The sequence below is a fragment of the Mauremys reevesii genome, linkage group 8 (genome assembly GCF_016161935.1).
Source record: "Mauremys reevesii isolate NIE-2019 linkage group 8, ASM1616193v1, whole genome shotgun sequence".
Lineage (NCBI taxonomy): Eukaryota > Metazoa > Chordata > Testudines > Geoemydidae > Mauremys > Mauremys reevesii.
The window spans coordinates 95563336-95590023 of record NC_052630.1 but is presented as its reverse complement, the minus strand read 5'-3'; the positions used below and the strand labels follow the sequence as shown (position 1 = coordinate 95590023).

Below are 26688 nucleotides of genomic sequence, written 5' to 3'. Positions count from 1 at the left end.
GTACATAGTATTTATTCCTATTTCACTAATGGGGGCAAATAGTAACAAAACTCTTGGCCTCATTTGGATATTTTATCAGTCCAGTTCCTAGTGGATAAATGTTCTCACTGGGAAAAAAAAAGAAAAAAAAAGCCACTACAATTTACACTAGGTGACAGCATCTCCAGGGGATGCCAAGGACTGTCCCATCTTCTCATCCCCAGGGCTAAACTCTCCAAGTCAAAGTTGGAGCCCATGGGTTGGGCACTATGGGGGAATCTTGCACTGCTATTTCTACTCTAGATCATTTCTGTGGATAAATGACAGGCTGGGGATATCGGTCAGGCACCCTTCAGGAATGCTAAATCCACCCCATATTTGGACACCACAAAATGTGCACATTTTCTAAAGCTGTCTGACAGTTTTTGGTAGTGTTTCCCCACACAAGTACATATTTCCTAGTGAGTTTGAGGTCTCCATCTAGGCTCTCATGGCCAAAGATCTGGCCAATGAATGGCACAGACCTGTTGAAAAGGAAGGTTTGCATGAACGATATTTTTATATAGGATTTTGCACATCGGTGAATTATTTTAGATACCCACCCACTCACAAACACAACATCTCGATGGTTTCCTGGGGCTGATCATTTAAGAATGAGATACTTGCTGAGGGTGAGATTCACCACTGAATGAGTGTTCTGCATTGCTCACTAAGCCCCCATAAATTTGTCCAAGCATGTCTTTAAAAAAGGTCCTGGTGACTAATGACCCCCAATCTGCAGGAGATGCCTGAAAAAATGCAGCCAGTTCCCTGTTCCACGGGCCCCTGCCAAGCCCTTCATTATACAAGCCCTCAGCAGTGCAGCAGCCAAACTTTTGCTGAGCAGCTTCTCAAGAATCGGAGAGCAAACGATTTGTTTATATCAAGATGATTCCTTGACTGGATCCATCAAACTTACTGACACCCGGACATGTTAAAAGCATGCAAAAATAGTGCTTTGCCGTGATTTATCTGTGTTTCAAACCAGTTTTACAAAGCTTCTCTCACCCAATCAACTGGGAAGGAGAGAGGGTTTTTTAACACCTGCTAATATAATATCATTAGTTTTTCTATCATTATCAGCTTTCAGTACAATGGATTTTGTGCCGGGGTGGTACATTTTCATTATGGTTTTGGTGGCAGAAAACACAAAGGAGAAGACTCTCGCACGGAGTGGCAGGAACGTGTGGAATGACAAAGAGGAGGCCACTACTGGATAAGGAGAGGGACTGGCTTGCTGATGTCAGACATAGACTATACACAACTATGTCTCTGTTTGTTTCTTTTTTTCCCCCCTCTTCAATTTCCATCAAACCCATTAGTGTAATTTTTGCCCCAGCTCTATGAGCACAATTGAACAGATAGCCTGACTGTGCCTGCTACCAATCCTAGCTCAGTCTTTCAAGCCTTAAAAACCTCTGGGAATTTTGGGCCAGTAATCCTCCATCCAGAGGGATAAATGGAACCAATCCAGTGTCACAGGTCAGTTTGTTATATCCCAGCCAAGGAGCAGAGGTCGGTGCCTTCCAGACCGCAGTCTTGGAGAACATAGGCTGTACCGGTCAAAAGCCGGTTTCCACAATGTTTTGTTGACAGTCTCTAGTGGGTTGGGGGAGAGAGGCAGACGCTGCAGAGCGCTGATAGCCGAAGTGCTTCCATATGAGGACGATGAGAAGGGCAGGGACAGGGAAGAGAAATCAGGGCTTGATTACTGTTGGTGTGTGCCATGGCCGCAATCTCTCTCTCGCTCTGTGATATATCACTGCTGCCTGCTAACAGCTGCAACCAAGGCCCTGTCCCACAATGCACTTCTCAGTAGATTCAGATGAGCATGCTTCCCCTCTGGAGGAGCCTAGCAGAAGGCTCATGGGCCGCAGCTATTCAGCTGTGCGCTACCCCAAATACAGGGCAGTCGTTAAAAGCCACGTGGTAGCCTACTGTGGAGCTCAGAGAAAAATATATGGCAGGCACTGGGGCAAAGTGGTGAAAAATGGCAGGACAAAAAAAGCATTGTTCTTAACATCCCATGGGAGCATCTCATGCAAGATGCCATCTCCAGACCTGGCTCTGGCCTCTGCAGGGAACCCAGTGCACAGAGCATTTATAGGTCAGGCCCATCCTGCATATCTGAACTGCCAGTGTGCCGTTTTGTTTCTAACGTGCTGTGTAACTGTTGCCCTTGCAGAAAAAACCTGGCAAAGTTTGTGAGAATAAAACAACCCACCCAGTGCTTTTAACATAGGAGAGAGAAACTCGGAGGTCTTTAGTCAACTTCCATTGAAGCCAGTTGGGCAAAAATCCTGAGAGATGCTAACCTGCATCTCTAACTGTTGTTGAAGGCACCCGGCACATCTTGGGAAGGGGGTGGAGGCAGGGCCAGTGCAAGGATGTTTTGTGCCCTAGGTGAAACTTCCACCTTGCGCGCCCCCCTCCGTGCCCTCACCCTGAGGCGCCCCCTGCCCCCACGGCAGCTCCCCCCCTCCGCCCTGAGGCGCCCCCCTTGTGGCAGCTCCCCACCCCCCCTCCGCCCTGAGGCACCCCCCTGCGCCCCAGCTCACCCTTGCTCTGCCTCCACCCCGAGCACGCTGTCGCTGCTTCACTTCTCCCACCTCCCAGGCTTGCAGCCTCCCCTCTGTGCCGCCCCCCTCCCCTTACTTGCTGCAGGCGGCCCTCCCCTACCCCAGCTCCCTCCGCCTAAATGCCGGCGGCGACTGGGGCAGCCGAAGATCCGGCCCCCGCGGTCGCTGCCGAAGAAAATGGCGCCCCCCAAATCCTAGTGCCCTAGGTGACCGCCTAGGTCGCCTAAATGGTTGCACCGGCCCTGGGTGGAGGGGATTTGCCTGAGTCAGCACTTCAAGATTTGTCCCCATCTATTTTAATAAAGGAAGCAGCAGAACAGAATCCTTATGATTTAAAGAGTGCGAGCCACTCCTTTGTGGTATCAGGATCAGCAGAGGCCTTGAAAGGGTGGTGGCAGAATCTAGCAAACAATGGGATCAAACACAGAAAGACAACACCAGTCTCGCTTATTGTTCTGACAGAACCAGCCACCTGTTTAATTAAAGCCGCCAGTCCTCATAGTTTCCTGAAGCCAAGCCTGAAAGCCTCTTAGCGATGACCTACTTGACTGCTTGCAGAACCTTATTTAATACTCATGGCAAGCAATGGCTCCAAGCTCAGTTTGGAAAGTTTTTGCAAATCAGCCATTAAGGGCTTAGATTTCTGTGAAATGTCACTGCGTTGGCTTTGGCACTATGAATGATTCCCCTCCTCTCCTGACACGGCAAAGGAACTTTTAACCTGTTAACTTTAATTAAAGCTGCTGCACTTAAGGGTATATAAATAGAGATCACTCGCTGACAGCATGCTGGGGTCGGGGGGAGTTACTATTTTATGGAAAACTGAAGTAGTGATTTTTGTGGATGGGTAAAACAAAACAGTCATTCAGAAACCTGTCGTGCAGAACTGTTGCCACAACCCTGAGTCTCTCTTTCTCTTACACACACAAACACAACATTCAACCCAATTTTGTTTGGGGGGTTGGGTGGGGTGGGAAATGTCCGATTCCTTTCACATCACATATCCCCAGCCATTCACTGACAACGTTGTTTTAACGTCGCTGAGAGGAAATGGCGTGAATGTTTCCAGAATACATTTGAAATCTTTCAAGAAAAGAAAAAAGAAAATGAGGAAATCAATGAATGGAACCCCCACAACTGTCTAAAAACCCAGTAATTAAATTACAGAAACTGCTTCCAGCCTGGGGGAGGGGGGTAAAAAAACCAGGAAAGAGCAGTGGTAATTTATCTTTTCAGATGGCAAAGTAAAGAGGAGGTGGAGAAGTGCAGCTCGTGGATAAATAAAAGTTCATGTTTAATGTTTTCATAAGTACAGGGCTGTTTCTTCGGTTTCCAAGCTAAGGTTACAGGAGATATGGGGGCCGCAAATCTTTGAAAGTATCCAAAAACCTTTTTCCTAATTATTTTTTGCACAAATCACTGTCCAAATCCCCTTTCCAAAAAAGTTTACTGTAGTTCCACCCATAATTGACCTGTGCTGGGTTGTTTCATGAGTGCTATCAAGCATGCCTTCAGCAACTACAGGCAGGAAGCACCTTGGCACACTGCTCAATTCAAGGGCAGAGTAGAGGAAGGGCAGAACCATTTTTCATTGACAAAGAAAAACAGACCAGCTCACAGTTTTGGATCAGACTGTGTCGGGAGGCCAGTTCACCTGCTTTGCTTTCAGATTTGGCCCCAAATGTGACATGGACACCAGACTTTAAGCTATAAGGGCAGCCAGTTAGGTTTATATATTCATCAAGTGCAGAGACCAGAGCAAGCTGCCCAATATAACCCTAAACAGAGCCCCTGTGCATTGATCTTAGGCGATGCAGCTTTCTTGTTTGGCTCACCCCAAACTCTTGTTGACTTCAGTGAGAGTTTGAGCAAGGAATGCAGGATTGATCTGGAGACTTGGTAACAGTCCTGGTGCAGCCAAGGTCTGTGTAACCGGACAGAAATTTCAGGAGTCACAAGACCAAACAATGCTAAAAGTACAAGTATTTTTGAGTTTTTAATGGCAGTTGTTTATTCAGCCCCTGCAGTCTTCTGATGCAGTCAGAGCAATGTAATCAGCTGCCAGATTGCTACAAGTGGGGGTGAGCGTCCCATGTGGGGATGCTGCAGTGTGGAAACAGGTTTGGCTCTCAAAAAATTAAGGGTACTCACCACCAAATAAAGCATGGTATAGAGCGAGAAGGAGGCGTGACCAGAGAAGAAGGATTTCCTGCAAGACAAAGAATCAGCCATTGAAATATTAGATCGAGCCTGCCTATGAATAATGAAGAGGCAGGACTGTGACCTGCCTCTTACAACAAGGGAATTAAAAGATGTAAGGTACACCCTTATTTTTTCAGTATGGGCTACCTGGCATTGTGGATGGGGAAGCAACCTCTCTGGGGCTGCTGCTCCCTCCATACCCAGCAGGGTGGAGAGTGAGTGGATGAGCAGGGTATGTATCGAGCATTGGCTCCACCCACATCCTGACACTCCAGCCAATGCAGCTGAGCATGGTGACATGACAAGAAGACCAGTAGCAAATTATTTCCTCTCTGGATTAATAGGTGGAGAATCATGGGATTGCAGTTCCCTTCCTGGTCTGCTTTTGGGGCAGCACGGCTATGAACTGTTATATACTCAGCAGACTGCTAACTTACAAACTAGCCTCAAATATCTGGGAATTTCTATAGAAATGAAGGTAAACACCAATCCAGGTGCATTAAGTATAACTTGTAAAAACCGCCCACCCCCTAAAAAATCAAAATTAAATATCCAATGAACACGACACAAAAAAGACTTTGAAAAAGAGTTCCTGACGCTGTACACAAAGGAAGGGCTGCTTTGCCGTGTAGATCCAAACCACTGAACTGTGATGTCAGCTCTTATGGTAAATTCCCACATTGAGCAAGCATTCATAAAACAATGGTGTGGGAGTTAATAGAAGGAAGGAGAAGTATTATTCAGCCGAGTTCAGTAACTCCTTAGGGAAATTGCCAGTCAATAGTAGTGGCTCAATGACAGTCTTTCCAGAGAAGGAAGTTTCCAAATGATCCATTGCTGGCAGAAGGGACCTGAGGAGTATTTTGTGGGACACCATTTAGGCAGAAACAACAGTTCCCCCCCCATATTGTCAAGGAAATGCCTCTCACCTGGCTTCCTGGACTCTGCTGTCATTTCCCCTACAGGTGTAGTTTTGAATGTAGCCTTTAGAGCAGTCGATTACTGAAAAGTCTGGATTACAAACGTCCAGGAAATGAGGTCGCAAGCGTCCGACGGACACTTTGGCAATGTCTGTGAAGGACTGGCTGATGGCACAGCCAAAGGCAAAACAGCCCACTTGTCTGTAGAGAGCCGCCACATATGGGTTCTGGATGAAGGACCGAGACTTCTCCTTTAAGTAGTGAATCCGGTAGAATTCCCCAGTTATGATCTGAGGGAGGAATTTAAAAAAATCTATAAATAAAAAACACGTTTTGCATTAAGAGGTCACATGAGGTAAATGTGCAACCGCACAAGATAATAAGATCTCAGAATAAATGAGCATTTGTTAAGAAATAAACTACAGGGTCCTGCATTCAAGTCTTTCAGAGCCCCATTAATTACTGTAGGCTTACGGCCAGGTGCATATTAACACTTCTTAGTGAGAGAATTTTTGTTTCAGACAGAAGGCGAGCATGTTTCTGAATGATACATATTTATCCGCAAATCCTGTCTTAGAAGCAGACTCATGTTAAATAAATATTGACGGAATTCCAAGAACAACTTGCCCATCTGAAAACTATTAGGTTCCATTATATCTCAGACTCACAATTCTACCTCAGAATGCAACACGGGGTTAAAAAACCATGTTTTTGTTTATTGCAGGGAGCACTGTAAAATGGCACTTACCAATCTCTCTCTTTCCCCCCTCTGTAGGTAACAGTGACATACCCAGAGACATGAAGAAACTGATCTAACCTCTTTTTTTTTTTGTAGATTCTAGCTATCCCATATTCCTGTGTCAACAAAAGCCGTCAGTCACACCTAAAAATTTTTGGCATCACCATATCAGCGACTGGACACTTGCTTCATGGACGTAGCAAGAGACACAGTGCAAATCAACAGCAAATGATTCCAAAAGGCAAATGCTTCCTAAGAAGTGCTCACTTGGCTTGAGTCATTCAGCTGAGCAAGAGAGAGAGAAAGAGCCCTAGGAATGCCACTGTTCTTAATATAACAAAACCGCAGTGGATTACAGAATTTTCACCTTTTTGCTGTGTTTTCACTATGTTGTTGATGCATAAAGCAGGTAGCCCATCCACAACAGGAAGGTAAATAAAAGACCAGTATATCAGTACACTCCTTTTCAGAAATGTCCAGCCATTTCATTTTCTTCACACATGGATGAAGCTGAACTTGGTCAAACCAGAGATCCCTTAAGTTCCAGAGAAACCTTTGTAACCGGATGATGTTCATGGAATCATAGATATCAAAGACAAAAAACACCTGCTAGGTGTTCTGTTCTTCTCCATCCTAGTGTAAATTGTTCCCTAATTATATTTTGTATAATTTACAATGCTTTGCTTTTTCTTGTTCTGAATATCTCAAGTAATGAGGCTTCCACCATGTCAAATGGGAGAGTGTTCCGCCACCTGCAGGATCTCACCATTTGGAATTCTCTTCTCCGACACATCCTAAATTTCCAGAAATCAAGACCAATATTTTTTTTTAAACGTAAGGAAAAATTCTAAGGCCGAGCTAGTCATTGGATCAAAATCTGCTCTCACGTACGTTGGTGTAAAGCCGGAATAACTGAATTGACTTCAAATGCTCCAGCTCCCGCAGATTTATACCAGTGTAACTGAGATCAGAATTCAACTACAACCTAATCAGAGAGACAAAGGAATCAAGGTTCCTTGAGGAACAAGGTTACTATGTTAAATTCCATATAGAAAAAAAAATCTAACATTCCAGAGGTGGGGTTTTTTTTTAATTATTTTTCATAGCTTTAAAAAAAATGAACACAGAGAATCAGATTCTTAGATCCTCAAAGTATTTAGAATCTGGCCCAAAATTTGCAGTGGCCAGACCCAATTTAAATCATACAAAGCTTCCATAAACACAGGACTTTCCTGGGAATTCCAATGGTCCTTGTAGTTATTAAGCAGCAAATTATGTATTTCTCGTGCCATGTAGGGGGGGAGTGTTGTGGATTTGACAATGTTGTCATAAATCATAGTTATGAACCTGAGGACCTGGCTTCTTGTAATCCTAACTCTTAAAAGGCAATTTAATGAAAATCAGGCCATGAAATGAAGTCCAAATGTCTCACCTCTCCAAAAGAGGCAAAGGCTTAAATTGTTCTGTCACATTACACACCTAGTTTTTGAGCTCCAGATTTACAGCTTTAGGATTTTATTCATTACTTTCAATGTTTTTATACCTGAGTAATAAAATGAGGTGTTTTTTTTTCTCCCTCACTCCCCTTTCTAATCCAGTCAGCAGCATTGTGATATGTAAATTTAACTGTCAGGAAAAATACCTTCATGCTAATCCCTTTCTGAAACAGCTCGCAATATTCTTCACAGCATGGCAGCCAGCCAACTCTATGCTGAAGAGAATTCTCCCCTGCCTACCTTTTTAAAAACTTGGCACAACTTTTGGAAACTAATAAACTGGAAAAGTATTGCAATTAGACTAAGAGATGAAACTGTATCATGGTTTGAACTCTGAGTACTAGGGCTTGAAAAACAATGGTTGACCTAAAGTAACTGAAATAATAGCTATGCAGGCTTTATCAAAGGGAAGTAAAAAAAAACCCAAAATGCTGCAAGCAGGCCCTTATACTTCCATAATTCTTGGAGAAAGACATCAGGGCCATTGACCTGCCATGAAGGGTTTACAAACCACAGTCACATTTTACAAAAGAATATTAGTATCGAGCTCCCTGTGGGCTTGACTGAGGTTGTCTGGTCTTACAGCTGACCTGTTCCAGAGTCATTTGTAATCTCCTGAGAATCCAAATGCTCTGCAGATGATGGTTTATCTGGATTTTGGACTATCTTCAAATGCAGGCTGTGAGCCAGGAAGTATATTTGCATGAGGACCAAAAAAGAATGCCTGGACATTTCTCCTGTGGCAGAACACAGTTCATTTGTGTCATGGAAAGGACATTCATGCTTTCTAATTGTCATTTGGAGGCAGTTCTTCTCCCTGCCACTGTCATTTCAATTTCTCTCTGTGTTTGCTCATTTATCTGCAAATGAGTGGTTTAGGAATCTCCTGTGGGTTTTGTGGGCACTCGGGAATCTATTTCCACTACACACAAAGCACTGGTCTACACGTAAAATTTAGATTGACCTAGCAGTAGTTAACCACTGGGTAGCTACCACCACTTAGGGAGCTGGGTTACCTACACTGACAGAAAAAGCTCTTCCATCAATTTAGGAAGTGTCTATACTATGGCACTACAGTGGCATAGCTGCAGCTGTGCCACTCATAGTGTCGACATACCCAAAGAAATGGCCTGTGGATTTTGCCACTCTCAAAGTGAAGGTGTCCAGTCTGCAACTACACTGCAGAAGGATACCTCACCCCAACTGCTTACTGCAACTTTCTTTGATGGCTGGGTGCATATAGTCATGCAGGGAAGAGGTGCCTGCATCTTATAAGGCTTAGAACTGCAGAGGGAAAATAAATTGAATTAAGGATGATACTTGACACCACAGGATGTACCATTATTCTCAGAGTTCACAAATGGATCCCCTTAAAGCTTAGACATGTGACCATTTTAAACAGGGACCAACAAAGTCTAGGGATTAATATTTTTTCTCACTGCTGGTGGTCTTGGTAATTGCACAGATGTAGCAGATTGTAAATTGGAGACTTCAGTCTCCCGCTAACACACTGCTGGGTAGTCATGACCCCTCCCTATTTTAGTTAAAATCATGGCTGAACGTTAATGAAAAGCTAAAATAGGGCGAAGTTGTTTTTTTGGCAACGCTCTCCCTGATAAAGAGGGACTTAGAAAACTAATTCAGCACAGATGTGCACAAACTGAAACTTCATCCTGAACAAACAAGTCTTAAAGGTATTAATCTCCTTTTCTGACTTGTGTCTCCAGCAAATAATTTGCATGTGGTATATAGAGAATTTCCCAGTGTGAATTGCTGGAAACATTTAACATAGTCACTATAAGATACAAATATCAAACTTTTCTCTCTAGTATCTTTTACAATCTTTCTGATCAAGTGTAAGTTTTATATACAATTATCATCAATTATCCAGTTGCCCCAGTAATTACACTTTCAGGGTCTTTCTAAGCAGTTTTGTCTCCAAGGTATTGTTTTTCTGTGGCTTGCCAAATGGGAGCACTTAACATTGAAATATAAAGTATCTGACTATCCACATTTGTATTCTTATAAATTAGCTGATCTAGAAAACTTGTTGGTTTTTTTCCAAAGCTGTCAAGATCTGATAGTACATGGAGTTGGGTACGAACAACAGTATTAGCCATAAGGAGGCTCAGGAAATGGAATAAAAAACCTTTTGCCTCTAGGGCATGGTGTAATAATAATAATAAAATAAGATATACCTATCTCATAGAGATGGAAGGGACCCTGAAGGGTCATCAAGTCCAGCTCCCTGCCTTCACTAGCAGGATTAAGTATTGATTTTTTTGCCCCAGATCTCTAAGTGGCCCCCTCAAAGATTGAATTTATAACCCTGGGTGTAGCAGGCCAATGCTCAAACCACTGAGGTATCCCTCTTCCCAAAATGGCTTTAAATCCAAGCCTAGCTGGAAGTGATCGCCAGTTGTTATCACCTGTTCGGTGGCCTATGTGAAATAGGTTTGTGGCCTCACTCAAGATCAGAGGGTTTAATTCATCCCTGTGCAGAAAACCACCATAAAGCTTGTGCACCACAGACGGCCCTCTTTGAGGACATCAGTGATGCATAAGCCTTGTGCTGTCCTCCACACAGGTTGAATTTCAGTCCTAGTGAGCAATTGCCCCTCACTTGTTAACATTAGGAACAGAGAGGCCAAGAACTGAAGGGACATGAATAATTCTCTCCTTGATACAGGGAGTCCCTCCACAACTGGCTTTTAATGCTTGCTGGCTGGTCAGTGTGGAGAATCTTGTATTATCATAGCTTATGCCAAACCTCATCTATGGATAAAAAGAGGCCTTCAGTCTCCATGAGGGTCAAATATTTTCCACAAGTAAAAGCACAGGAGTATTACAGGAGTGAGTAGATGAGGTTTAGTGGCCTGCCATGTGCAGGAGATCAAACTAGAGCAGCGGTTCTCAAACATCATTGCACCATGACCCCCTTCTGAAAACAAAAATTACGACACGACCTCAGGAGGGGGAACCAAAGACCAAGCCCACCCAAGTCCCACCACCCCAGGCATGGGGGGCGGGAGGGACAAAGCTGAAGCCCAAGGGCTTCTGCCCTGGGTGGGGGCATGAAACCTTAGCGCTGGGCAGTGGGGCTTCAGAGTTGCGGGAGCCCAGGGCCAACACCAGCCTTGGTGACCCATTTAAAATGGGGTTGCAACTCACTTTGGGGTCACAACCCACAGTTTGAGAACCCCTGGACTAGATGATCATGATGGTCCCTTCTGATCTTAAAGTCTATGGGTCTATGAGCATTTAGTAGAGGGCTGAGAGCAAAAATCTTAGGGGCAATTAGTATCTCAATGCCAAGAGCAGTCTTTGTCTCCAAGTCAGTAGATATGTGGGCACTGAACACAAATGCATATCCCTCTATGTCCTCACAGAAGCAGAAGTATTCACCTCTAAAGTTGACTCTGGCAGTCTTCAAGACACAGAAAACACAACCCGGACCTTTCACTCTGGCCAAAAGATTCTGCCGGTGCCAGTATTTAAAGCTGGGAGTTGGGAATGTGAAATGGTTTTGTTTTATTTATTGTCCTAAATTGCCCCTACCTACAGTCATGTCTTTGAAGAGCAAACATTTCAAACGAAAGGAGAGATATTGGGGCTTTGTGGATTTGGAAGGACTTCATATTATGCTACAAAAATTCTGGTATCTGGGTTACATCTGAAAAAGAGGTCAGCGTGACTTGAATTTTCCACATATTCTGCCATAGCAAGAAATCTGTTTCTTAAATCACTTGTTAGCCATTTGTATCACTCAGCAACAAATAACTGAGCTTTTGTATTTTCCTTACCAATTTACTTTTGTTGTGAGTGAAGTGAAACCTACATAGAAAACATCCATTTCTTTCAGGGAAACTTTTTTTCTTTTTAATTGACCTGCCATTTCATGTTAGAAACTTGATGGATTAAATAGTCAGTTGATTATGTTTCCAATTTCAGTTCCAACTCATATTTGCCACTGGCTCACTACTGATCAGAAGCAGATTCTGCATGGAGCCGACATGACGGTATGTCAGGCAGTAATGTGAAAATGAGATTTTTTTTTTCATTTTATTTTATGGCTTTTCCATACTTGGGGGTATGGAATTTTACCTGCAGGGTAAAAATTTCTCCTTGTTTATAGATTTTTTTTCCACTTTCACTTTTGGAATGAGAGACAGAGAATTATTGGGACTGTTTGCCCATGGCTCTATGAATAAACTGACTGGCAAACAATGCTGCGATCAATGAAAGCTGAAACCTGGCTTCATTTGAATGCTGCTTGGGGGAGGGGGAAAACTAACAGATAATTATCTTGGAAATGGAAAAAAAAACAAGCCAAAGGATGACTTTGAAAAGAAATCAGCCATCTGTTTGGTAGACACAACACAATGAGTCATATACTACCCTCAACCTATACATACGTGACTCCCATTGACGGGAGAGAGCGTTCCACTGGGGATCACTTCCTAGCTTTGCGCAGACTATCATGTAGCTTTAATCACTGCTGAAAGGCTCAGACAGTAATACTGAAATACATGTGAAATATTTCCCAGAGGGAAAAATTCATAGGATGAAATTCATCCCAGTGCGCAGGTTCAGCACAGGACCCCTCTGCACAGCTTAAGCCTTGAGCTGGTACACTATGCAAGCTAAGCTCTCTCCCTATGGCCCTGCAAAGGCTAGTGGGTAAGGAAGGTGGGTCAAAACCCGCTTTGAACTCTCCCAGTCGTGGGGAGCTTGGGTTTGGCACCCATCATACGTTAGAGTAGACTGCAGGCTGCTTTAACTTATCCTGGCCACTAACACCTGCCTGGGGCCATTATGCAGCTGGGGAATGTCAGAGTGCAAATTCTGTCCATGCCCCCCTCCATCAGGATGGGATGGGGTGGAGCAGGTGGTGCTGAGCTGGGTAAGTGTCACCAATGGCTGTCCCCACATCAAAGGAATCCCCAGATATCCTTTTGCACTGCAGGAGTGGAGCCAAGGGACTGGAACAGGGGCAAAGATCTACCACCTCCAAAGGTGTTATTTTGTTTTTAAATAACAAACTGTGCTTCATTTCAGCTTTTCATGATGGCATTACAGCCACCGGTCACATTTTAGTAGAGCACTGTGACTTGAGTGTAATGAGGCTTCCTGTTACATGTTTAGCCCAACGTGTTTTTAGTAAATAGCTGACAAATGTACTGGTGCAAGGAGCCTCAACTCAGCTGACTCTTCCAGGCCTGGATTTGGCCCATTTGCTGAAACTTAAAGCAAATATGTTCACGCACAACATAATCCCTCCACACAGCAGTGGGAAATTTGATAGGGGAAAAAAAAATCAAAAGTCATCAGAAAGGCGACACAAGTAAGATCACAGCAGCAGAACTGCGCTTTAATGGCTGTCTAGCTTATTATTTATTAAAGCCTAATACTGCCTCCAAAACTTTTCCATGCAGCCGTTGGCTGCAAAGGCACAACCTCTTTCTAAAAACTGCATGAAATGTGGAACATGTAAATACCACAGCAATCACTCAAATGTGGACACAACATGCCAAATCCTTATTGGCACTAAATCCTTTAGCTGGTAAGGAGCATGCTTCCTGAAACGTGAACTTTGTCTTATATTGTAAAGTTTGCAAGACTTGTTTACTTGCTTCAGAAGTAATCTTACTCTTCCTGCTGTAAGTTTTCATTTGCATAGGACTGCAGATTGTTGTGCGTATTGTGGCAGATGATTGACAGCAATGGAAATGTATGCCTCATATACTCAGTAAAGGCACATCAATAGGATGATGCTTCCCTATGCTAATAATCTGATATGGAAAGGGCTTCTTGCATTGGGACAGTAGGCCAGACTCATCAGTCCCCATCCATTTCCATTTAAAAGTCAACAGAAAAGCTGCCTGGTTTCAATAGGTGCTGGAGCCGACCTTAGGCCTTCTAGTTTCTCTGCTTCAACTGTCTGCATACAGTCAGTGCTCATTAGTATAACGGTATTTGAAATGGGGAGATCTTCTGCCACAAATGAAGCAAATCAACCCTCAGCTACCCACCAAATTATTAACGGGTTAATTTCACCAGGGACACCAGACTGTCTTTGGCTGGTAATGAGTTTCAGTCACTAACCTGGACTGATTTTGAACAACTGACCCAGAGGTGAAAGGCTTCATATCCTATTACCAACACCATCTTGTCCTTGTTGCTGTTGAGAAGATTTTTTTTTAACTTGTTCCAGGCACAGTCCTAACTCCCAATCCTTAGAAAATCTGTGCTCAGCAATTAATTTAGAACAGTCTTTTTGTGTTGATCGGCACGCTGTCTGGGAGTGTCAATAGGGCCCTGTTGGCATTACCTGCCTAGGAGACGACACAAACACACAGTCCTGTCAGAGAGGGGCAGAAGAGTGTGACCGATTCTACTTACCGCAAGGATGGCAATGAGAATCCCTGCAGCACACAGCACAGCGTCGTTAATCGTCTCGCCCGTTTTCAAAGGGTACTTGATGCTCTCGTCGTTGCAGTAAAACCCCCTTTGGTACGGCTGGATTGTGCTCGTTTCAATGATCAGAAAGGGCAGACTGGCTGGGGGAGAGAAAAGACAAACAACAGAGAACAACACAAAAGAAAAAAATCAGTAACATGGACACATACGAACAAAAAGCAACAAAGAGCCCTCCCCAAGAACTCCATAAAACACAATGCACCACAACTTCGATGATGCTTTTCTTTTTTTCCTAATCCATCTCCAAAGTGCATAGTGTTGGAACTGTTTTATTGAGTTTCTCCTGGGGGAAAGTACCTATTCTGCTATGGTTATCAGATGTACATGCTGCATGGTCCCAGTTGAAGCCTTGCACACTGCAAATATTAACTTACAGGAATGAATGCCAACAGCATCACTGCAAGAAGGCATGGAAAAGAATATGATACTATTCCCCACAGAGTGCCTGGTGCTGTGACCAGAGCACCAAAATGTCTCTCTGACATGACATGATGGAAGCTGAGTTCAGCAGGGCTGTAGGAGGAGTTACTGAATAAACAAACTCAAATTATCAAATATCAGGTCATGCTTTTCCTGCCATATTGACCAGGCCAAGCCCCATCTACACTGGCTTCGATACAGTGTTTAAAAAACAAAACAAAGCTGCATTTCCACGGTTAATATACCTCTGTGTCTTCAAGGGGTTCCAACACAGTTTGCCTGGACAATGTGGACAAAGGATATAAACATCATTAACACAACCTTTCTTTGAACGCTTTTTGAATGCTAGTCAAACACAGCATCTATCCAACCATCTGCAATAGCTGGTGAAACCACATCAGATCCTATTGGCTGCAACCATGAGAAATACCTTTTTAAAACACTGTTTTAAAGACCTTAATTGCACACTGTAGCTGGAACTTCAAACCAGATGTACAATATATGGTCACAGACCAATAGAAACTGGTTCTAATACAAGCTAATAAAGCTTAGAATTGTATAATTCAATAATAACAATAATAATGCTATTTCAGAGGAATGTAGCATTGTGTAGAACAGGGATCGGCAATGTTTGGCCCGCGGCCCGCCGGGGTAAGCCCCCTGGTGGGCTGGGTTGGTTTGTTTACTTGCCACGTCTGCAGGTTCAGCCAATCGCAGCTCCCACTGGCCACGGTTCACCGCTCCAGGCCAATGGGGGCTGTGGGAAGCAGCGTGGGCTGAGGGAGCTGCGATCGGCCGAACCTGCGGACATGCCAGGTAAACAAACTGGCCCAGCCCTCCAGGGGGCTTACCCTGGTGGGCTGCATGCCAAACGTTGCCGATCCCTTGTCTAGAAGTTAGAGTAGAGAATTGGGAATCTTTCATCATTCTGTCGCTGATCCTGGATGAGTATGGGCAGGCCACTTAACACATCTATGTGCCTCCGTTTCACCAAGTGTTTTGCTGTTGACTTCAATAACAGCAGGATCAATACACTTGATCCAAAAGCTCTTTGTAACCCTTTCAAAGTGATTTACAACTACACATATAGGAAAATCTTCTTCCGTCTCTGAAATAATAGCCCCATTGAGGTACAACAAAAAACAATTTAACAATGCAGCATCACTACTTAACAGTTTGGGACATGACGCAAACAGCAACAAAAAACAATGTTTGACTGAAACTACAGGGGATAGCATTTAGGTAAGCAAAATGTAATTATCCAAGTTGGCATTTGGCTAAAACACCAGGACTGCTCACCCTACTGCTGCAAAAAGTGTCATGGAATATTTATTGACCACTAACTGGGTTAAATGTCTGAGTTCTTGTTTACACTCCTACAACTTTAAAATTATCAGATTTTTTTCTCTTAAATTAAGAAATGTTGCTTCCTGGTTTTCACTTGATTTGCCTAGAGCAAAGTTTTACTGCTGTCATAAACAGCTACTCTGTAATTAGTGAAGGATTTTGTCCAGAAAGGTAAAATCAAAGGCTCGTTTTAAAAATGGTTTCAATTTGTGTGTAAACAAGCTAAGGTGCTTACGTTTTGTAATCTGTTTTGGAGTTCCTTCATTCTGTTTTAACAGATTTTTCTAATCCATAGTTATTACTTTTTGCTGATTGCCTTAAATAAAAGATTCACAATGTGAAATGTATAACTCTGAAAAAGGTCTCTCTCTCTCTCTCTCTCTCTCTCTCTCTCTCACACACACACACACACACACACACACACACACACAGCTGAAATTCTGTTCTCAGTTTCTCAAATATAGCCAAGACCACAATTTGGCATAGTGTTCCAGGTTATTGTGTGTGTGATTTTCTATAAGAATATAAGGAGCTGGTAATATTAAACACACAGAGATCCAGGCTGCCTGCAATGGGCTGTCTGTTTTCCAACACACTAATGAAATCGTGAATAAATGTCTCAGAACTATTCCTCTTGTCAGCTCATCTCAGGCTTTGCAAATAAAATTGGACATCTCATGTGGATCCAGCTCATCTTCATTCCACTCTCTAAGAGTTTTGAAACCTAGCCAGTTTGGTTCTGAAAGGTATCTCTTAAGCTGGCAATATGATATTAATAGCCTTCCTTAAAGATCCAGAGTAGCCTGATGAAAAATCGCACCAGAAAAGCTAACTCTGTTTGGTGCGATCCAGTTTCACCACCACTTGAAACAGCAGCATAACAGTTGAACTTGGGGAGTAGACATACCACAGTTACATGGCTTATTGTTATTTCTCCAGTTCCTCTTTTTAATAGCATTCACATGAAAAGTCTGTCAAACATATGTTCCCACAGACAATGAAACACATCTGAAAGAAAGAAAGAAAGAAAGAAAGAAAGAACAATAGTGTTCCTGTGTACTATATGAACCCAGAAATAATAAAGATTTGTTTTCCCTTCATTCATTGAACAGTATGAGGTTGTAGTATTTCTGTGTGTTCAGTCATATGTTTGATTGCCACAGCTATAATAAGAGCATAAGTAGCATACATTGTGTATATTTTCCTAAAATGCACATAGATATAGTTTAGAAAAATCCAATGGTTTTGTTTTCTCTCCTATAAACTTGTGATTTAGTGGGATATTGCCAATAGAGTCTTGACATTTTTCCAGCAAACAGTAACCTCAGATTCCCTTCATTTCTTTTTCCTTTTTTTCTTTTTTACAAGAGAAGCATAAACATACCTTCAATAGCTCAACGGATATTGCTTAGAAGACATAATATACTCTAGACTGTGGGCTAGAGGCTGTTCTTTCAAAGGTTATTATCCAAGTGACAGAAGGCACCACTCTTGTAATAAAGAATGTGCTGCCAGATACCCTGCTAAAGATGGCCCTTCTTTGAAAAGATTATCTCTCTGAGCACAGATTGTCTAAGTGACTGTCACCACTCACACTTTCAGGCACTTCACGTGCTTTCTGGCAATGGGTAGCACTGAGACTGCAACATAGGGAAGCCTGTACTAGTACCAGAAGCTATTTGGAGAATGGATTTTACTGAAGATGCTATGGATGAAAAAGAACACGGTAAAGGAACAAAAGGAAAGGTCCCTTGAGGGTTCCTTGCAGAGATGTTCCTGATTCTGCTTTCATTTACACTGGAATATTCACCAGAGAGTTAAAGACTTCCAGATTAGAGAGGTTGCACTTGTCTATCAGAAAGAGAAGGCGAGTGTCATGGAGGGTGAAACAATGGAGTAAAATCAATCAAGTTATAGCAAGAGAGCAAAGTTTGGCCCCATGACTTTTCCTGTACTAGTGCCATAAGGAAAATAAAAAGTCCAATTTTCCACTGTGGCATCTTAATAAGACATCTATATTTGGATGCTCATATTGACACTTTCCCATAAACGTACACGCTGTGTCCTTATGAACTGATTTGTATATCCAAATTCAAGATCTGGACAACATTTTAAGTCACCCACCATTTAAAAGCTACCATCCTCCATGATCCCTTAATATCACGAGAAGACAATGGCAGAAGCCCTCAGAGTGTTTAATGACAGTCAAAGAGGCAGCCCTTGGAAAGCAGGGGAGAGGTGGTAAGTCCATACCAAGGCGATTGGTTGATCCATGTAGTAGGCAATAGATTGTACCAATGGAATGATCACTCCATCCTAAAATGATCTCTGGTAGCTATTTATCCTGGTGCTTCTGTCCATGGCTCATGTTCATCTATGCCAGCAATCCCCAAAGTGTGGGGCGCCCCCTCCCACCCCAGAAGGGCATGGAGGAACAAACGGGGGGGGGTATAGCGTGGCCAGGGCAGGGCCATGCCAGCCCCCACAGTGGCTGGGAGGGAGTGCCATCCAGCCCCTCCCCACTCCACTCCCGCTCCCAGCCACATAACCGACTCCCCGGCCCTGTGCCTGGCACTGTCCCCAGCTTTGGTGTGGCTCAGCTCAGCTCCCGGCCTCGCACCAGCCCCAGCCTCTCATGCTGGTCACATCTTTGCTCCTGGGCCAGGGCCAAGGCTGGGGGCAAAGCCAGGAGCGGAGCTGCACCTCGCCACCGGCCCAGGTGCCAGCCCCAACTGCAGCCCAGCTCCCGCCCCCACCTCCAGCCTCAGCCCCTGGCTGCAGCACCGCTCCCAGCCCCAGACGCCCTCCCCAGCTGCAGCCCCAGCATCGGCCCCCTTGCCCCTGGCCGATGGGAGGGGGGAAGATGGGGTAAAGGGGGGTGAGACCTATGCTTTCAGTTCCATGGGAAAGGTTGGCATGAATAAACCTGTCCTCTAATACCGCTGCAGCGCAAAGGGATCACATCCTCTTTAGTACTGACAGTTCCCTTCTGGACACCTAGATAATGGCAGGCAGACTTTACTGTAATGCTTCAAGAAAGTACCATTTCACTACTACCCAAGGGTTAAGTCAATCAGACTTATGTCGCTCAAGGGTATGAAAAAGCCTCTCCCCAACCCCCAAGTGATGCAAGTTTCGCACAGTCCACACCGGCACTACATCTGCAGGAGAGGCTCTCCCACCGACATGGCTTACACTTCTCACCAAAATGCAGTAATTATACCGACAGGAGAGCAGCCTCCCATCAGCACAGTGCATCTTCACTGGACACGCTACAGCGACACTGTGCAGATGTAGCACTGTAGTGTAGCCTGGCCCTGAGGCATTCACACACAGATTTACCCTCACCAGATCCCTGTGAAGTAGGGAAGTGCTATTGTCCCCATTTTACCTATAGGGAAACTGAGGCATAGAGCAATTAAGGGATTTGCCCAAGGTCACACAGGGCATTTTGGCAGAGCTGGGAAATGAATCCAGTTTTTTTGGATTCCTAGTCCAGTCTCTTAACTGCAGGACCATCTTTCTAGCCTGTGGTCATATAAAGAGTTTTGGGTGTAATAACATAACAATGAAATTCAGCCACACACCCTGAACTAGATATGCTCTGCTCCCCTACAGGGCTCTGCTCCAAACCATGAACATAATAGAAATCTCTTGAGGTCTGATCCCGGACCATTAAAACCAATGGGAGTTTAGCCGTTGACTTCATTTGAAGCTGGATCGAGCCTCTTCTAAATGCAGCATGAAGCAGGTGTGGATATTAATGAATTCAGTTAGGCACTGCAGGACTCCATGGTGCTGTGCAGTGAAAAATTATGTTGCTTTTGTTGGGAGGAAGTCAAAGCGACTTTCTAACCCCTCACTGCTGGGGTCCTACACTAAGATATTTCAGTAAAGGATTTAAATTTATTTGCCTTTATATTTAATAAAGCACATTATCCTGGAGGCTAATCAGGTTTTGAAATCTAGCAGAGGAGAGACATCTCTTCCCCTCTTTATTAATGCCTTTTCCCAACAATCAATTCATTTTCAATACCTCCTGGGAATGCTAACAACCTATAGGAAAAAAAACAAAAAAATCGTGCACTCAACTGACCAGCTTCCAACATGCATAAAATCAAAGGCTGAAGAAAGGATTCTGTGTTGGGTTCAATGCTTTGAAACTTGGAGTCTTTGAAAAGCTAGCACTTGTGCAGATTTAAAAAAAAAACAAAAAAACAGGATAAGCTTTCATTGGCCACCCATTGATAAAGTCATGTGGGAGGTGTTACTGGGGTGACCCAGCCGTGAAGCTCTGATCTTCCCAGCCAAAGCTTCACCTGTGCACTAAATTAAACAGTCTTTTTTTTTTTTGAAGGTTTTTTTTTTTAAAATCCTTGGAAGAATCTTTACTCTTTGCTCTCCCTAGACATCACAAGTCATCAAGAATTATATTTCCCATCATAGGCGTCTCAGCTAAATGTCAGGAATTGCTACTCGAGCCGTTGCTACAAGTATTCTGCCCTGTATTTGCTTTAGAGTCTACGATGCTCAGACCCCATGGAGGTTTTTAAAGTTTCACCACATTCGGGTGCTAGCCTAATAGTTGAAAAAGATCTTTGAATAATACGGTGGGGCGGCGTGGTGTATCTGATTCCTCACTCAGGACACAGAGTATAAATATTTGGGTTACATGTAACTGACAGGGGTTCCTTTTAGAGTAATTAATGGCCAGGCTTGGGAATGTATAAAACTTATTTGGTTTACAATATTTCTTCAGATTTTGAAGGCTGGATAAAATCCAGATTAGACTAAGGTGGGCCCCTATTGAGACTTTCCCCAGCTCTTAAAGAAGAATTGCCATTTCAGACAAGGAAAGCACTAGCCCTGGCTGCTGCTGCTGCTAATGTGAAATAGTCTGAGTATGGCTCATTTAGAAAATAAATATTTATAAGAAGACTTGAGCATTAAGGTGCCTCCCCCATGTCAAACACAGGGAATCCTACCATACCAGCCTTATCAAGGAGCTTAAACTGCAATGAAACCAGCGGGATTTTTATCAACTGTAAAAAAAAACTTGAGGGGGCCTGAGGCAATGCCTACTGAAGTCAATAGAAAGGATCCCGTTGACTTCAGTGGGTGTTGGATTGGGCCCTAAGGCTGCAATTTCGAAAGCAGTCTGCCCAACTCCCAATGAATCTGGATGCCTAACTCCTTTAGACTCCTATGGAAATCTCAGCCTAAATTACTAGTGTTTGTGTCTGTAAATGAAATCGCTTTAGCTCCGTATTTTAATGCCTGCTTCTTTTAATTGTTATTCCTTTGGTTTCCAGCAGTCCAGTAGACCTCTCTTTGCCCTTATCTACATGGAAATTGATCTGACTTTATTAACAAGTGGCCAAATTTTACCATCCACATTTTAAATAGAACTCCCCATTCAAATCAATTAGCAGTTCCACTTCTCTTATGGGAAAGACCTACAGAAATGAATAGGGATAAAAATGACTCTAAAAACCCACTCAATTTAATATGGGTCATAAGCCTGCTTTAGAATCCTACAAATCCTATAGAAAGTCATCACTCGCTATTCAGTTTGATTGTTTATGGAAAAAGTCATATGATACCATATGTTGATTTTAATGAAAATATACAGGCTTTAGTTTATTTTCTACTCACAACAGATTTTGCTACACAACTCACTAAGCTTTGTTTCTGTTTGTGTTAGTCTGGTCTGGTGTCCCTCCTGCTTACAAAAGGGGTGGCATTCCATTTCACCTTTTTTCACTACTATTATTAATTGCATTTAAGCCAATAGGTAGAGATATAATTTAACTTAAGCACGGACAGACTGCCAAGTCCATCATCTGCTACAGAGCCTAGAGGTGTGCTAATGGGAAAGCAGTGCACGCTGTGATCAAGACATGAATCTTGCTGTCTAATTATTTGCAATGAGCTCGTTATTCACGTTTTCTGAGCAACATTAATCTCTCTCTGTTTTCCCACATGATACTTGCAGTCTGCTTCACATAACCTGGAAGGAAAGAATATTTAATTCCTGCATGTACATCCCTGTAATGTTTATGGCCCCAATGAGATGTGCTACTAATGACCCTTATGCACATGTGTATTCCTTCTGAAGTGAATGAGACTGTGATTTGGTGTAGAGCAGTGATTTTCAACCTATGAACTGCGGGCCCCTGGGGGTCCACAGACTATGTCTAAGATTTCCCAAGGGGTCTGGCACCTCCATTTGAAATATTTTAGGGGCCCACACATGAAAACAGGTTGAGAACCACTGGTGTAGAGAATCCCACTGGAGTGCTGAGGCCTAAGGCAGGAATTTACTAGTGGTACTTGAGCTTGATGTTCCATCCATCACTTCACAACAATTTTTTGTGATACATGAACCAATAATTTGGGAACTGCTGGCCCAAGGTAAACTATGTCTCCACCTACTGGTCAAATGCATTTATCAGGAAAGCAGCAATGAACAATTTCAAGATTTTGAGGTACATCTGTAAGTATAACACTGTTAAAAGGTCAGATCCTGACAGTGATTACCTGTGTGGGCTTTCCGGGCTGGTTATATAGAAAAGATCTTGGTAGCAAACACATTTAAAACAAATAGCAAATCATCCTCACGCACTGATGGGTTTGACAGATCATCATCAAACTCTTTCTGACTCAAAGTCTAAGCAGAAAAGCCTTCACTCTACTATTGGAATCTTAAGGTGCCAGGTCTTGTTCTAAATTACATGAATGGGAGTTTTGCCCTTGATTTTAGTGGGAGCAAGACTGGGCCTCTAAAAGTGTCTGTTATCTATTTACTGAGGTAAACAACACATTCAAAGAAAGAAAGAAAATTACGCAAGAAGAAAATATCAAGCAGTAAAGTCAGCTGTTCCTCCTGGGAGTTCTACCAGCAGTTCTATATTTAAAAAAGGCTTATATATTAAAGTACACATTTATTTTTGTAATGGATAAAAATGCACTAATAAGAATTAAAAGTCCTTATCCAAGACAAACTACCCAGGTGTATATAAAATTCTGTGTTCATGTGCTAAAACACAGGGCCAGATGGGCAGGACAGCCAGTGTTGGACAGGGTAAATACAAAAGCTATTATAAATGCTAAACCAGAGCCAACTGCAGCCCAACAAGAATGGGAACAAAGACATCATTTTAGATGGTCTAAAGCAAGAAATAAAATGTGATATGCAGTAAAAACCCAGTGTCAAGATCTTACAAGACACCTCTATAAATCTGAAAGTTTGGAAGAAATAGGCAGATATGACATGGCTGACCTTGGATGTCCCAGCTAGAAGGGGAAATGGTTTTAGAATGGGTTTCCAATGTCTCCAATACTCATGGAAAATACACCGTGTGAAAAATATACTGAGGAGATTATTATGTTTTCAGTTATAAATGCAGTGAATGTAGCTTACTATATTGGTCAATGGAATTTTGGACTGAGTTTTGCTTCTTCATGACTTGTTCATGTTTGTGTATAAATTGCTCGACTATGACTTGTCATTCCAATGGAAGGGCCTGAGACCACATAAGGCCTCTGGATTCGAATCCCATGATTAAGTTCATAATTTGGGGGGCAGAGGTGGTGGGGGTGGGAAAGAAGGAATTCCACAAAGCCCAAATTATATTCTTTCAAGGAAACCTGGGAGCTCTTCTTTAAACTGGTTTAAGAGTAAATGGAATCTATTCTCTCCTTGAGAAACAGTACTCCCATTGACACAAATAGGAACCATGAACAAACCCAAGTACTCAGAGACTTTTTATTGTAATTATGGACCAGATCCTGCTATTGAGGTCAATGTGAGTTGGGTGCAAGGAGAGGTGGCAGAATTAGGTCTATTCCATCAATTGTTACATATGCTGAAATTTAATGGGATTATTCCCATTATTCCCACAGTGGCCTCAATATCTCAGTACACGGCCCTAAAACAGCGTAAGCTATAACCCCTGGCTACTTTTCATACAACATTCATTATAACATCCCTGCAATTCCATGAGTCCACATTTTGACATTCACAAAACTTCATATACATTGGGGAAAAAAAAATGAAAAGGTGAATGCAGAAGCTTTTGGAAATGAAATTGAAACCAGTTCACCTTGTCCGTGTGTGGCCTTTTTTTAAATTAAATTTTCAGTTTCATCTGTTTTACTCCCAAGCTTTGTTTGCTCTCCCCCTGAGATTCGTGCCCAAGCATTTCAGCTGTAATTACGCATGTTTTTGGAGCAACTTTCCCTTTCCAGCCTGCTCAGGATACGACAAGCCCCGGGCTTGTAGCACTGAAGACTGCAGTGAGGAGCTTTCTGACGCAGCTCTGTTAATGTACCTATTGTAAAGGCAGAAACCTTCTTCAGATTTGAAGCAGCAGCCACCTGCACAAATAATCGCGGGATATAACTCTGTAACTGAATACAAGCACTGAAAGCTTAAAAAGTCTGTAGTCCAAAAAAAACCCTTTCGACCTTCTACTTAAAAGTTCACTAATCACTTTTTATTTATAATTTATTTCCTCTTGCTATATTTGCCTTAGATAATACACTTTTTTTGGAAGTTCCCCAGGAATAAATGGTATTACATAACTCCCATGATTAAGTGGAAGTGAAACTTCCGCCTCCCCCCACCCCCGCCAGATAATCAAGGGTTGGTACATTTTCCACAGACCTGTCCACGAAGGAATATGCAGCAACACAACAAAGAGAAAAGGGCAGGTGTTTAAGGGACCAGTCAAAAGCCCATTGACATCAACAGGAGTTTGGCCTTAATGAACTTTTGATCAGACCCTAACAAGCTTTGTCTACACACTGAAGATGTACCAGTTTAACTTTGCTGTTGTAGTTAAAGCAGTACACATACACACACAGCGTGGATGCAGTTACATTAGCATAAAGGTGATTATATCAGTATAGCTTATTACCATTGAGGAAGGGGAATAAGATACATTGTCATAAGACACCTTTATACCAAATTACAGTGTCCACACTAGAGGTCACATTGATCTAAAGATATCAGTTAAAAAAAACCACACCCATAACTGAAATAGTTATTGTGTGTGTAGACCAGGCCTCAATAAACACTTTCTTATCAAAAGGCCAGCACTGAGGTCGTTACTCAGTCCTTTTTGAGGTCCATGAGAGCTTTTCTGAGAAAGGACTGATGAACCAAGTTGCCCACAGAGATTATGGGCCCTGTTCTGAATGCCCTGCCCCTATTCTTTGCCCATTCTCTTCTCATACCAACCCATGTTCTCCTTCAGGCAAGGAGCTTGCAAACCAGATCCCCATAGCAACCATAGTGCCTTGAGGATATGGACCACTGTGAAATGGATAACAGGGAGAGCAGAACTAAATCAGATGTCCCCTTAGAGCCATTTTAACTAGGAATGAAATTTGAAAATCCTGTTTCAGTCTCCTCAATCTCCTGGTTTCACTGGGAATACAGAAGTGCTAAGTCTCCTGGATTTGTTATGTGGGCACACAGGTTCATACACAACCACATCACAGTGAACTGATAGACCTTTCATGGTTTCAATTACTCCAGTGTGAAGTAGCTGGAAAACCTACAGTGAAAGGGAAAGCCACTGTCTACAGGAATGAAAAATCCCTCACAAGCCATTACCAGAGGAGGATGAATTCCCCACCCTGACATTCCTGCCACTCTGCGGAAAGGTTCATAGGCAACTAATTTGCCTGCACATTATTTATATTCCCAACATTCTTTGGGTTGAGATTTTCAAAAGCGACTAGGGATTTTGAGCACTTCCATTTTTGGGTGCCCAAACTGCAGGTACCTTAAATGGGTTTGTTTTTTTAGAAATTGCTGAGCAACTACTTTCTGAAAACCAGGCCTCTTGTAGGTGTTTCAAGTTGGGCACTTAAAAATATACTACCCGCTTTCAAAAATACAGGCCCTGGCTTCCATGTAAGCAAGGGGCAGTATTAGACCTTTACTATGTCATCTTAGCTTACACTTTGGCACAATTTCCCACCCTTATCAAACTAGCTCCTACCATAATGCAGCTGAAGTCGACACTGTAACGGCAATAGCAATGCATTCGAAGGGCTGATGCTTTGTTTCCCCAGTTGCGTTTTGCAAGCAGGCAGGTAATGTGCTGGTTTATGCACACGTTTTCATCGATTACAGTTTAAATCAGGCCCAAGTTTGTTCCTAACTCTAATGGTGCAGGCAGCAGCTAGCCTGCTATTCATTTGTACTCCCAGGACACAATGTGTGTAGTGTTCTTTTAAACACAAAAATGGATAACTCTCAACTTCCCTTTTCAGACCTCTTGTAACAATGCAGTGCCCTGCTGTCAAGCAATGTGTGAATAAATTGGGGAAAAAAGGTTAAAGAAGCCCAAGGGAATGGCAGTCCCTTTTTCTTTATTGCGGTAAATTTCGACAAAGCCTTCACTGTTCTCTCCATTTTTTCTGAAGGGCTTAGTGCCAAGTAACATTATTCCTCTTCACCATGGTACTGCCAT

At 43.0% G+C, this 26688-nt stretch overlaps 1 protein-coding gene across 2 annotated transcripts in view; it reads right to left on the bottom strand.

Annotated features, from left to right (window-relative positions):
* Positions 1-26688, bottom strand: part of PLPP3 (phospholipid phosphatase 3) — a 69049-nt gene that overhangs the window by 17891 nt on the left and 24470 nt on the right. For both annotated transcript variants that reach the window (XM_039486779.1, XM_039486780.1), the window contains exons 2-4: positions 14357-14514; positions 5729-6009; positions 4749-4806 (exon numbers count right to left, since the gene is read on the bottom strand). In XM_039486779.1, coding sequence (XP_039342713.1) covers positions 4749-4806; positions 5729-6009; positions 14357-14514 — 497 coding nt within the window. The remainder of the gene's footprint in view (positions 1-4748; positions 4807-5728; positions 6010-14356; positions 14515-26688) is intronic.